Below are 13559 nucleotides of genomic sequence, written 5' to 3'. Positions count from 1 at the left end.
GCAGACGCCTGGCCCTTGCAGCCTTCCAGGGAGTGAACCAGCAGATGGACCGTGTGCTCTTCCCCCCGCCCCCACCTCTCAGTCTTCCCCTAACAGTGAATTTCAAATTTAAAACAGTAAATCTTTTAAAAATTTACACAGTAACACTTCATCTATTCTAAAATAGAAAACAATAGAACACTTCAAAAACTGTAGCAAAGAGGACTTAAAAGTTAAATTTGTTTCAGTGTAATAAATTTGAAATCACTGCAAATACTATTTTGGTTTTATAAACTAATTATATCAATGTCGTGCAGCAATGCAGAACAGTTAATTATCAACTACCTGAGACTGTACCAAGCAGAAAGAACACAGTGACACTTTCTTCAACTTACCTCTGTAACAGGCAATTCAAGCTGAACCACATCATCCTGCTTTGCAACCGGAGTCTGTAGAGCAGTGTCTAACAACAAGATCCCATTGAGGTCTTTCCTACATCCTACTGCATATTCATCCACAAATACAACTTTATCCACAGCAGAAATATACTGACATTTCACTTGTCCTCCTGGTTTAGCTGTCAAAAGAATAAAAATCCAATGCAACATTTTAAGACCAACTACAAGTAAACGTTTAGGAGCTGGTATTATGATTAAACAGATAAAGCCACAACCTCCAATGTCAGCATCCCATGTGGGCGCCACTTTAGCTGCCCACTGCTTCATTTCTCAATCCGGCTCCCTGCTGACAGCCTGGGAAAAGCAGGGAACATGGCCCAAGTGATTGGGCACCTGCCCCTCACGTGGGAGATCTGGGTGAAGTCCCTGGTTCCTGACTTCAGCCTGGCTAGTCATGACCATTGTGGTAATGCAGGGAGTGAACCAGGGGATAAAACATCTCTCTCTCTACCTTCCCTCTTTCTTTTTGTAGCTCTAACTTTCCAATAAACAAGTAAATCTGAGAGAGGGTGAAATAAGTACCCAAGAGATCTATAATGCAGCCTAACTGTATCACTGAAAAGAAAGTATCCTTAATCTCATACATTTCCTATTAGATCATACTCTTCTTCTATTATTTTCATTCATGATTTGGTATTCTTACTACTCAATAATACCAATAAGCGTAAATGCTGCAAACAGCATTAATTAAATGTAAATTAACAACCCTTATTTCAATTACATACCCCAGATTTATATTTCAAAAATTCAATGTTACTTTAGCAGTTGATTTTAAAAAGTATTGTTTCCCCTATAAGTTCTAAACGCCTAAAAATACATTTCTTAAAAACAGTTACACTAAGGTAACATTTACTATGTTCTCAAGAGGAGGAGTGGCATGAGGAAGATTTCTTGCACTTACCTACTTCCATTTGAACTTTTAAACTTACATAGTAAAGGTTCAGAAAATTCACGTACAAATTCTAATGGAGGAAAACTGATATTTCCACTGTCTACACCAGAGGTCAGCCAACTCCTTCTGAAAAGGGTCACTTTACAGTTACTTTAGGCTCTGCCCACAGCTATTCTGTCACTGCAGCAGCAGTCAGGCCATGTCAATCAACAATGTGGCTGTGTCCCAATAACCCTTCACTGTGTTTACAGAAGCAGGAAGCTGCAGCCCAAGAGCCACGGCAGCGGCAAACCACAGCTGGCACCCCTGACTAACACTAATGATTTTCAGCAGCACAAGTTTCTTTTTGGAGGTAGAAGAAACCTCAGAAAAATAGGTTAAAAAGTCACAGCCAGAAACAACAAACTGCGGGAAACTAACTAAATAAACAAATCTTAAAAGTAGTCAGAAAAAAATACATTATTTGCAGAGAAGCAATGATTATAATGAAAGGACAGTTATGATTAAAATCCAAAGGATTTAAATAAAAAGTAGGGCACTTTAAAAGCACTACAAAAAAAAAATCCATATCCAACAAAAATACTCTTGAAGTGCCATCAACTACAACCCCCGGTGTATGTGTAGGCTAGTATGCGTGATGGACAGAGCCGGAGCCCATACCAGCTAGCACACACAGGGTTGAAGTCTGGGGTCACCTCAGTTGTTGAAGCCTACGCAGCAGCTGGCATACAGACGCACAGAGGATATGGCAGTCCACTGGGGCCTGCAGAAGACACCTTACATGTAACACAGGATGGAGGACAGAACAAATTGAACAAATCTCCCAGCCAAGCAATTATCTGGGTAAATAGGACTCTAAGGTGGACTATGTCAACCAAAGGATCTCAGATTTTCTCATCCTTTGAACGACAAAATCAATAGCATTTCAGAACTACTGAAACCACTTGAGCAGTACCCTGGGAGCACGCTTCACATCAAGGACCCTGGGATGACATTGGGGTAATGATGCAGTTAGCATGCTGGGTGCGGCTTCTCCCCTTCTTTTCCCACTTTCCCAAGATAAAAGAATGGTCCCAAGAAACAATGGTCTATTCACTCTCCCCTATTCCTCAATCATACCCACCCTAATCAGTGATCCACATGGGCATACATCCATCTCAAGTTATGTAAACATCATCAAAATTAAAAAATTTTTAAATGCAAAAAAAATGTTCCTGAGCTGTATCCAGTTAAGCCACTACTCAGGAAGCCAAAATCCAATATTGCATGCAGAGCCAGTGTAAATCCTGGCTGTTCCACTTCCAAGCCAGCTCCCTGCCAAGGTACCTGGGAAGGCAGCAGATTATGGTCCAAGTACCCGGGTCCCTGGCAGCCACACAGGAGATCAGAATGGAATCCCTGGCTTGACCCAGACCCAGGCACTGTGGCCATTTATCTGCAGAGTAAACCAGTAGCTGGAAGTTAGCACTCTCTCTTCCTCTCAATTTTTTCTCTCTTACTGCCTTTCAAACAAATCAATCTTTTAAAAAATTCTATATCTTGCAAAAATAAACTTCATAACAGGGTAAAATAAAGACATTCTCATAAAGACATTGAAGACAACTTCTGCCAACAAAACAGCTCAAAATGGATCGCAAAATGAAGTACACCCAAGAGAACAGAGATTAGACACAACAGAAGAAAAACAAAAATCGTAAATATAACAATCTTTCATGTCAGTTCTTTAGTATATAAAACAGTTGAAAACAAAGTCATTATAGCATCTAACAGGATTTTCTTTGTTTTTTTTAAAGATTTATTTTTATTGGAAAGGCAGATATACAGAGAGGAGAGACAGAGAGGAAGATCTTCCGTCCGATGATTCACTCCCCAAGTGAGCGCAATGGCCGATGCTATGCCGATCCGAAGCCAGGAGCCTCTTCGGGTCTCCCACACGGGTGCAGGGTCCCAAAGCCTTGGGCCGTCCTCGACTGCTCTCCCGGGCCACAGGCAGGGAGCTAGATGGGAAGCAGGGCCGCCGGGACTAGAACCAGTGCCCATATGGGATCCCGGGCGTGCAAGGCAAGGACCTTAACTACTGTGCCACCATGTCGGGCCCTAACAGGATTTTCAATGTATGTAGATAACAATAAGACACCTACCACTTAAGAGTGGGGAGGGCATTATGCCATAAAGGCTTCTATTGCCCACTTAAGGTGATAAAGATTGGAGCGAGGGGGGCAGTGATGTGGCATAACATGCAAAGCCACCAAGGTCTGCTATGTCAGAATCCGAACCTGTAGGTGCCAGTTTGAATCCCTAGTAGTCCACTTCCAATCCAGTTCTATGCTAATGTGCCTGGGAAAGCTGTGGAAGACAGTCCAAGTGCTTGGGACCCTGCACCCAGAGACCCAAAAGAGCTCCCAGCTCCAGGCTTTGGGCTGGCGTCACCTTGGTGGCGCTTGTGGCTCAAACAGTGCATGGAAGATCCCTATATTTCCCTCTCTATTAACTCTGCCTTTTCAATTAGTTACATATTTAAAAAAACAAATCAACCAAAAACACCATGGAGGCCGACTTTGTGGGGCAGCATGTTGTTCAATCTGCCCCTTTTTCCATGTGTTGATGAGGCACTTAAGGTCTTCTGATGAATTAGAGAAGCTAGCATCCTACCTTTTGTGTGCACCTGGGTATATCACTTATTCTTTTTTTTTTTAAAGATTTATTTTTTATTGGAAAGGCAGTTTTACAGAGAGGAGAGACAGGAAGGAAGATCTTCCGTCCAATGGTTCACTCCCCAAGCGGCCCGAACGGCTGGAGCTGAGCCAATCTGAAGCCAGGAGCCAGGACTCCCATGCGGGTCTCCCGTGTGGGTGCAGGGTCCCAAAGTCTTGGGCCGTCCACGACTGCATTCCCTGGTCACAGGCAGGAAGCTGGATGGGAAGTGGGGCAGCCAGGACACAAACCAGTGCCCATATGGGATCCTGGCACATTCAAGGCGAGGACCTTAACCCCTACACTATCGCGCCGGTCCATATCACTTATTCTTGCAAGGCTATTAGCAACACAAGTGGCCCAGCTTTGTGACGTGTGCTCTATTGCCAGCCCAAGCATTCAGGTGATATTCCCTGAGGTCAGGGATCATGTATAACAGTTCAGTAAGGAAGACCTACTGGGCAGTCGGCAGACCATGCTCACATGTGTGCAGGTGGGTACAGTGGCTCAGCTCATCCCTAGGGCCCGGCTCGTGCACATCCCTGTGGGTACTGCAGCCTAGGTATTTTTTAATACCATACTATAATACACTAAACACAAACATCAGTCAACAAAGTACAAAACTATTTGAATTCACTTTTATCTGTTTAATAACATGAATAAACTAAATTAAAACAAAGGTTTCAAAAGAAAAAGAAATCCTTTAATGAGAGAAAACCTATAGTAACTGCTGTTAGTAACTGTTCACTATTGCTAACAACTGCTGCTAATACTACAGTGTTAAAAACCAAAATGAGTATTCATATAAACCAGAAACGCCAAGCAGGTGAGTTTGGGAATGCTCATGGGCTAGCCCACCAAGGTAATAAGTATGGGAAGGAAAACCAGACTAGTCAGATTGAAAGAACCAGATAGTCAGACTGAAAAAGTTTCTCTGGAGACACAGATTTATGGGCATTAGTTTCAAGTTGCAACTGCCTTTTTTCTCTTTAACCAAAACTACCAAAAACTAATTCTTATTTGTACTTGTACTTGTAATCTCAAGTATCTGATAGCAACTAAGGAACTTCTGAAAACATATTCACTACTGAAAAACTTCCTTGCATGGGGCTCAATCTCTAAAATTCCATTCCCTGCAGAATACTGCCCAGCCTCTGTCATAAGAATTGTCCACTTTGCCACAGCTACATCTCCTAGCACGTGGAGGAACGCCAGTCACTGCCTTCCTCCAGGTGGCTGCCCCCAGCTGTAACTGAGGCCTAGCTCTCCCTGCATGATGTTGCTCAAGAAAACCGTTAACCATCTGTAAATAAAAACCGTTGCACAAAGTTGTCAATGTGAAAGCAACTCAGCTACAAATCAATACAATAATGCCATCTGGAGCTATGTGCTCCTGTGACTTTCTACTTGAACTCACTGTCTTCTGTTTATTATAAATGATACACACCTCGAAAATGCTAGTCACAGGCCCTTCATTATTCTTCACAGAGCTGCCATTTTTAAGTCAGTTCAAATTGAATTCCATCTAGATATGAACGAAACTCCATCTAGCTGTAAGCAGCATTCCTGGATGTTTGCACTGCTGCTGTACTTCGTTTCATGCAGAACACGGGCCCAATGTCAACTCACACCATCTCCCAGACCATGCAGCACAGCCTTACCACAATCTTCAGGCCAACCCCCTGACATTCTATATCACAGCATATGTATAACAGATCTCCTCCCACTCAAAAAAGTGAGCCCTATAAAAGCAGATAATCTATGCTATCATCTTTCTTTCACAGAAAAAAAAAAAAAACTTTTAAGTTTCAGGAACTTTTTACTACATTAACACTAAGCTACAGTGTAGTATAGTTCAGTATTCTCAGCTTGTCTATTCCTACTATAACATGGAATAAAGACATTTTGAACATGAAACTAGTTAATCTAGTGATATAAACATGCCAGCCATCTCTTCCTTCCCTATCATACTTTTTCACTTCTTCCCTCCAATAAAAGCTCCCTTTCCTTGACTGAAGGAAGATTTTCATGAAAGAGGCCATGCTAGCCTCCCTTAGGCTGTGCAGCTCTGGCCCCTGACCCAGGTTCCCGCAGACCCTGAGTAGCTTGGGCAAAGTGCTAATGCCTCAGGCAACTAATCTGTGGCACTCACACAAGAAACTCAGCCTGAGCTCCTGGCGCACACCTTCAGCCTAGCCCAGTGTAGGCCATGCAGGCAGCTACAGAATGAACTGGTGGGTAACAGCACATCCATGGGCTTTCCCTCCTTCCTTCTCAAATAAATGACTTTTTTAAAGTAACATCGCATTTAAAGTCAGTCCTGCTCCCCAAAAAATATATAGAAGAGGATAAAACATGTTCCTTCATACAGTCATCCCTCCTGTCAATGGGCAGACTCACTAGATGTAATTTAAAATACACTGAGGTGGGCTTCAGAGCAGACAAATCAGCTTGGGAGATTCCTCTTAAAAAGAAAAGATAATGCTTAAGGCTAAGCAGACAACTACTCAATTCAAATGAAAACTGTCTCTCATTTATCCCAGACACACATACCAAAACTTGCTCTTAAAAGGTCCTAGATTCAAAATCTGAAAGTACACTCAGATACACACTGGAAACTACATTTCATTTTTTATTTGTTTTTAGCTTTGCAAAGTGGCAGTATCGTAGCCAATGAGGTTTATCCAAGGTGTGATTATTGCTAACTGAAAACTTTTCCCATTTTTTGTTTGTTTTAAAGTAATTTCCTTGGGGAACAGGACACTTTACTTCTACCAATGTAGAGCATATGTCTACAGTCCAGAATTTTTTCCCCACACTTTTTATTCCATGAATCAATAGGAAATCAGAGGCCCAGTGCAATGGCTCAGTAGATAAACCCTCGCTTTGTATGAGCCAGGAAGCCATATTGGCACTGGTTCCTATCCCGGTTCATTTCCCACTGCTCCACTTCCCATCCAGCTCCCTGCTTGTGGCCTGGGAAACCAGTAGAGGATGGCCCAAAGCTTTGGGACCCTGCACCCATCTGGGAAACCCAGAAGAAACTCCTGGCTACAGATCGACTCAGCTCCGACTGTTGCAGCTACTGGGGGAGTTGAACCAGCAGACACAAGATGTTTCTGTTGCTCCTCTTTGCCAATCTACCTTTCCAATAAAAATAATCTTTAAAAATCTTTTTAAAAAAAAATAAATAAGAAGAAATCAGTTCTAGCAGCTCCAGCTTCTTCCCACTGGTTCTAACAAAGTGGATTTCTCTGGACCGAGTGGGCTGGCACATCAATGAACCCAGTTGCCATCCATTCTCTTTGGCTTCCTTCTTTTTCTGACCATTTTCTCTCACATGTTTCAGGAAATATAGTCTGTTCAACACACACATTAACTCACTTGACAAGAAATTTGTCCTTGTTTAGAATGATGCCAACAGCTTGCTGGATACCGTTATGGACTCTTCCAGTTGGGCCACAGTAACATTCACAGGGCAGTGCTTCGGGAACAGGACCTATCTCCTATAACTCTACAAAGCAGCTTTCTTGTAGGTTCCCAAGAGGGCCACAGAGGAAGCTCCACATTTTCTAAAATGCCTGGAGCTGGGGAGTCAGTTTTTTTCTACTCCCTATGCTCCTCATGTGGGCAAATTCTAGAAGATGGCAGTTCCAAGTAAAAGATAAACTGGCATGAGTTTGAAAATACAAAAATTACTTGAGCAGCCTTCACTGCAGACCATTTAAGTCAGAATACTGAGGCCCATGCACACTATTTTTAAAGCTCCGCTTTGTGATTCTAAAGATAAACCAAAGCCAGCACTGCTGCCTTCTGCCATTTCCCCAATTCTTCTGTCTTCCTACTCCATAAATCAAAGTACAAGCACAATAACAAAGATTTAAATTCCTGAAACCCACAATGAGTCTCAGAAGCATCTCATCTTCTCTAATTTAAAATGTGTATCATGTCCTCTAAAAAGAATATTTACCTCTTTTAAAATATATTCCTGAGTTAACTATAAAACTGGATCAAATTTTTTTTCTTTTTTCTTTTTTTTTTTAATTTTTCATTTGCGTATTCATTTGGAATTGTGAAGCAGGGTTGGAGAGCTCTAACCCACCGCTTCACCCTGCAAGCTGCCACAATAGCCTGGAGTCCAGACTCCGTGTCTCCTGTGAGGCTGGCAAGGACCCTAGTACTTAAGCCAGGTGCACATGAGCAGGAATCTGGACTCAGAAACAGAAGTAGAGTCAATCACTACAGGAGTCTATTGCTACAGCAAACTCCACTGCCATCTACTACTTTTTTATAAGCACACTGTTGGGGGGGCAGGGAAACGGTTAAGGGCCCAGTGTGGTAGTCTAGTGGCTAAGTCATTGCCTTGTATGCGCCAGGATCCCAAAGGGTGCTGGATCATACCCCTGCTACTCCATTTCTCTTCCAGCCCCCCGCTGTACCCTGGGAAAGCAGTCAAGGATGGCATGAAGCCTTTGGACTGTGCAGCCCCATGGCAGACCCAGAAGAAGCTCCTGGCTTTGGATCAGTTGAGCTTTGGCCAGTGTGGCCACTTGGGGAGTGAACCAGCAGATGGAAGTTCTTCCTCTCTGTCTCTCCTCTCTAAATCTGATTTTCCAATAAAAATAAATAAATCTTTAAAAACTGTTGAAGTCACAGACTGTTAATAAAGCAATGATTCTATTCTTGTTATTTGTACCTTCATTATCTCTTCTGTACATACACATATTTTTAGGAAATTGTATCTTTCCTGTAACAATTAAGTTTAAATTTCTCATATTCCTTACATTTGATGTGCTATAGGTTACAAGGAATTTCTACATTCATTCATTATCTTATTGGATAAAGTAGTCTGGGCAGGTATTAGGCACCTGTTGCTGCAAATGCGGCGCACCACAGGAGTGCCTTACCAAGAGCACTTCCCTGGCACATGAGCAATAGTACCTCACACTTCCCTGAGAGGTACTCCCTGCTCACCTCCACAATCTTCATACACACTTCATTACAAAATTTACCATTATTTTCTATCTGTAGTTACAACCAATGTTCCTAAAGATACTCTAAGTATGGTTACAACAAGCACTTTCAGGCCCAGCAGCGTGGCCTAGTGGCTAAAGTCCTCTCCTTGAATGCGCTGGGATCCCATATGGGCACCAGTTCTAATCCCGGCAGCTCCACTTCCCATCCAGCTCCCTGCTTGTGGCCTGGGAAAGCAGTGGAGGACAGCCCAAAGCTTTGAGAACCTGCACCCATGTGGGAAACCTGGAAGAGGTTCCTGGATCCTGGCTTCGGATCGGCATAGCATCAGCCGTTGCGCTCACTTGGAGAGTGAACCTTCGGACAGAAGATCTTCCTCTCTGCCTCTCCTCCTCTCTGTATATCTGACTTTCCAATAAATAAATAAATCTTTAAAAAAAAAAAAAAAACAAGCACTTCCCAGGATAAAATACCCTAGCCTTAACGCTACTACCTCACCCAAGCTCCCACTGGAAAGACAGTATAAGAAAAGAAAAAAAGAGGGCATTAAACAAATACAAACACAAAACAGCACAGCAAACACAGTAACACAGTCGATCAGAAGGCAGGCAGATCCCCACCAAAGTCTTACAGCTAAACTGGCAGAGAAGAAGGCCAAAAGCATACAAGTACATATTGTAATATTTTTCAAACACATACAGAGGCATAAAAATAAAATTACTTGCAAGTATTTCTTTTGGCAATATCTCTCAATTAATACTACAACAAAGCATATCCTATCATCACAACATCACCCTATTTGGAGATTTTTATTTTCAACTTTAAGCTGAGAGTTCTTACTCTTAAAAACATAGGAAACACAGCCTAGGAGGACCCTGTCCAAGATCCTAGACTGCCTCTTCAATCCCTTCCTCACACCACATGCACTCCAACACTCCTGCTTACACTGTTCCTCCCACGTGACTAGCTCCTACCCTCTGAGACTCACTTAAGGCATCACTGCTTCTATGCAGCTTTACCAAGCATGTTTGGAAGGCAGGAAGAGGATCTTGACTTTAGCTTGCGTATTAACCCCACATGGCAAACACTTGTTGAAATGACCTATAAGATTTTAAGACACCAACACAAAAAGTGACAGTTACTAAGTACTTAAGGTAGACCTACAAGAACCAGCTTTTTGACTCTTTCCAAAACTCCAATGGGTTAGGATCGAACCATGCAGCCCAGAAGAGCTAAGTGTGTTACTCAGAGTCACAACTGACGTGTCGTAAGATGGAGACTCAAACTGGATGGTCTGGTTCCAGAGTCACTGCATTGTAACTACTAGGTTGGGTGATCCTTATAAAACTCTATTGATGTCTTCCAAATGCGTAATCCCAAATATTCAATCTTCAACCCTGAATTTCCAAATGCCTTCTGGACATCACAGATGTCTTGAGACTCAACTGGAACCACCACCTCCCCCTCTCCCTTCCCAACCTTTTCACCACAGTCACCACATTTTCTTTTTTTGGATTATCTAATTGGGTTGAAAATATCACTCATTCAGTTACCCAAAGTAGGAACAGAATGGTAATTTCCAGTTTGTCAATTCTTCTCAAGCCTCACATGGACCATAATGTAAACATCCTAAGTCTCAAACCACCTTACATGAGGATTCTCATCACTTCTAACCCTTCAGTCATTTCATAACCTACTCCTACCTCCGACATTCAATGAAAACTTTTTTTATTATTTTTTTTTTATTGGAAAGGCAAATATACAGAAAGCAAGAGAGACAGAAAGGAATATCTTCTGTCCGCTGATTGACTCCCTAAGCATCTGCAACAGCAGGAGTTGTGCTGATCCGAAGCCAGGAGCCAGGAGACTCTTCTCGGTCTCCCACTCAGGTGTAGGGTTCCAAAGCTTTGGGCCGACCTCCACTGCTTTCCTAGGCCACAAGCAGGGAGATGAAAGGGAAGTCGGACTGCTGGGATTAGAACCAGCACCTATAGGGGATCCCAGAGCATGCAAGGCGAGGACTTTGTGCCAGGCCCAAATGACAACTTTTTAAAAGAATGTGCTATGTATGTGACTGTCCTTTCCCACCCCCCAGCTTCAACTCTTACTATCTCCACACACCCTTAATGTCAATCTTAGGCTGTTCCTTAAAGTGGTCATGTTTTTGAAGATCAACACCCCTATTCACAAATACCCTGATTTACAATGTGCATTTCCTTCCTACTATCTTCATTTTTTAAAAAAAAATTTACTTATTTTTATTGGAAAGCTAGATATACAGAGAGCAGGAGAGGTAGAGAGAGAAAGATCTGTCCATTGATTCACTCCCCAAGTGGCTGCAATGGCCAGAACTAAACCAATCAAAAAGCAGGAGCCAGGAGCTTTTTCTGGGTTTCCCACGCGGGTGAGAGGCCCCTAGCTTTTGGGGCATCTTCCACTGCTTTCACAGGCCACAAGCAGGAAACTGGATGGAAACAAAGACAGCAGGACTAGAACCTGCGCCCAAATGAGATCCCAACATAGGAAAGGCGAGGACTTTAGCCACGAGGCTACTGTGGTGAGCCCACTATCTCCATCTTTCAAAATCAATACTCACAGGGCTGGCATGCTGGCTCAGTGACTATTCCACACCTTGTATGCACCAGGATCCCATGAGTGCCCGTTTATGTCTCAGTCACACCACTTTCCTTCCAGCTCTCTACTTGTGGCCTGGGAAAGCAGAAGAGGATGATCCAAAACCTTTGGGACCCTGCACCCACATGGGAGACCTGAAAGAAACTTGTGGCTCCTGGTTTCTGATCAGCTCAGCTCTGGCCATTGCAGCTAGCTGGGTAGTGAAGCAGTGGATGGAAGAGCTTTCTCTCTGCAAATCTGACTCTCCAATAAAAGTAATCTTTTCTAAAAAAAATTCAGAGGCATCACGCATATTTGTTTTACAGTACTAATTTCATTATGCTAAAATGGCTTACCTGAAAACACTGTGTAGCACTGATTTCAAGGCAAAAATGCTACTTCACCTTATGCTCCCCTTGCCTAAGGCAGGTTCAGTAAATGTGTAAATGAAAACTAGCCAACCAGCTCTTCACATCAACTTCCTTTGAATCTGAAGTCCAAAGTCATAGTGTATAACGCCCCTATAATACAAAAGTACTGCTCTTTTTGTCTACTACAGTTCAGCCAGCTACATCTCCACAAACATGAAAAATCCAAAAACCATCATTTCAGTACAGTATCTAGGGCAACAACTCTACTCAGTAGCCTTTTAAACAGCTACTACTATCACAAACATTTAAAACAAAACAAAAATAAAAATAAATTCATAGAGCACTTTTAAGATATGAAGCACTAGGGCTGGCACTATGGCATAACATAATATTATTATCCTTATCTTACAGAAAACCCTCCAAGGTCAAAAACTAAAACTTTAGCACAACCCTTTGGCTTCACAATCTGAGCTCTCACATTGCCTCTTAGTGATTAGAACTCTAAAGCCAATAAACAAAGACTAACACAAATTTCGTTAAAATAAAAATAAAAACTACCTTTGAGCATGCAACAGTTAGAAAAACCCAAGAAGTAAATATACAGGATCTTAAAAGCACAGCAAAATATTAACAAATCTCAATATAAACTTCTTATAATTGCAGAAAAATGTGTTGATAAAAAGACAGCAAACTTTTGACAAAAACAAGTCATCAATTAATATCACCAGGATATCAGGTAATTTCACTAAAGTCAGGCAACTGAGACAGAACCACAAAGATTCTGCTGAACCAAGGGTTTTCTTTTTAAATTTACTTATTCTTACTTATCTGAAAGGAAGTGAGATACAGAAAATGCTTCCACCTGCTGCTTCTTTCCCCAGATGCCCACAACAGCCAAGTTGGGCCCAGCTAGAGGAGGGAAGCAAACTCAAGTCTGGTCTCCCACACAGGTGGCAGGGACTCAAGTACTTGAGCCACCACAAGCCGCCCAGCAAGGAGCTCTAGGCAGCTCCATAGCAGGAGCCTGGATCAAAGCAGAGCCAGATGAGAACCAGGCACTCAGACGGGGTGTGGGCACCCCAACGGACACCCTAACCATTGTGCCAAATACACAAGCCTGAGCTGTGCTTTCTCCAGAAACTCAGAACAATGACTACTGGTCATTACTATTAAAATCCTAATTCCAAACCATATTTATTATCTCTCAAGTTTATTAACTAATTAAATATGTCTCATATTTATTATCTAACTAAAAGTAGAAATGCTACATGTACCAGTTACTCTGGAAACAAGAACCATTTACAAATTCTATCACTACAATATTCTGCATTTTATCCTTCAAAGATTATTTTATCTAAAGATACTTTTTGAGAACTGCACAACCTCCATAACTTCTTAAAGCAGGTAGCTGTGAACTTTACATTTGATTCAAAACTGTTAGATCAAGAGAAAAATAAACATATACAATCGCCTAACTACACTAAAATTACAATGGAATATACATATTTTTAATTTATAACGCAAAGTAATCAAATTGAAGTCAGTATCTATACAACAAAACAGGTATCAATTCATAAA

General features: G+C 42.1%; 1 protein-coding gene and 1 non-coding gene across 10 annotated transcripts in view; one reads left to right on the top strand and one right to left on the bottom strand.

Moving 5' to 3' along the window:
* Positions 1–13559, bottom strand: part of BIRC6 (baculoviral IAP repeat containing 6) — a 184054-nt gene that overhangs the window by 159800 nt on the left and 10695 nt on the right. For all 9 annotated transcript variants that reach the window (XR_005885163.1, XM_040993044.1, XM_040993043.1 and 6 more), the window contains exon 2: positions 375–556. Coding sequence is in view for 8 of the 9 variants with exons in the window: in XM_040993044.1 (XP_040848978.1) it covers positions 375–556 (182 nt within the window). In the remaining variant the exon portion in view is untranslated. The remainder of the gene's footprint in view (positions 1–374; positions 557–13559) is intronic.
* LOC121165428 lies at positions 6668–6806 on the top strand. The gene has a single exon (XR_005885224.1). It is a non-coding gene; the product is annotated as a U4 spliceosomal RNA (small nuclear RNA).

Source organism: Ochotona curzoniae, unplaced genomic scaffold (genome assembly GCF_017591425.1).
Source record: "Ochotona curzoniae isolate NIBS_2020 unplaced genomic scaffold, NIBS_Ocur_1.0 contig_883, whole genome shotgun sequence".
In the NCBI taxonomy this organism is placed as follows: Eukaryota; Metazoa; Chordata; class Mammalia; order Lagomorpha; family Ochotonidae; genus Ochotona; species Ochotona curzoniae.
This window is presented reverse-complemented; position numbering and strand designations above follow the sequence as displayed.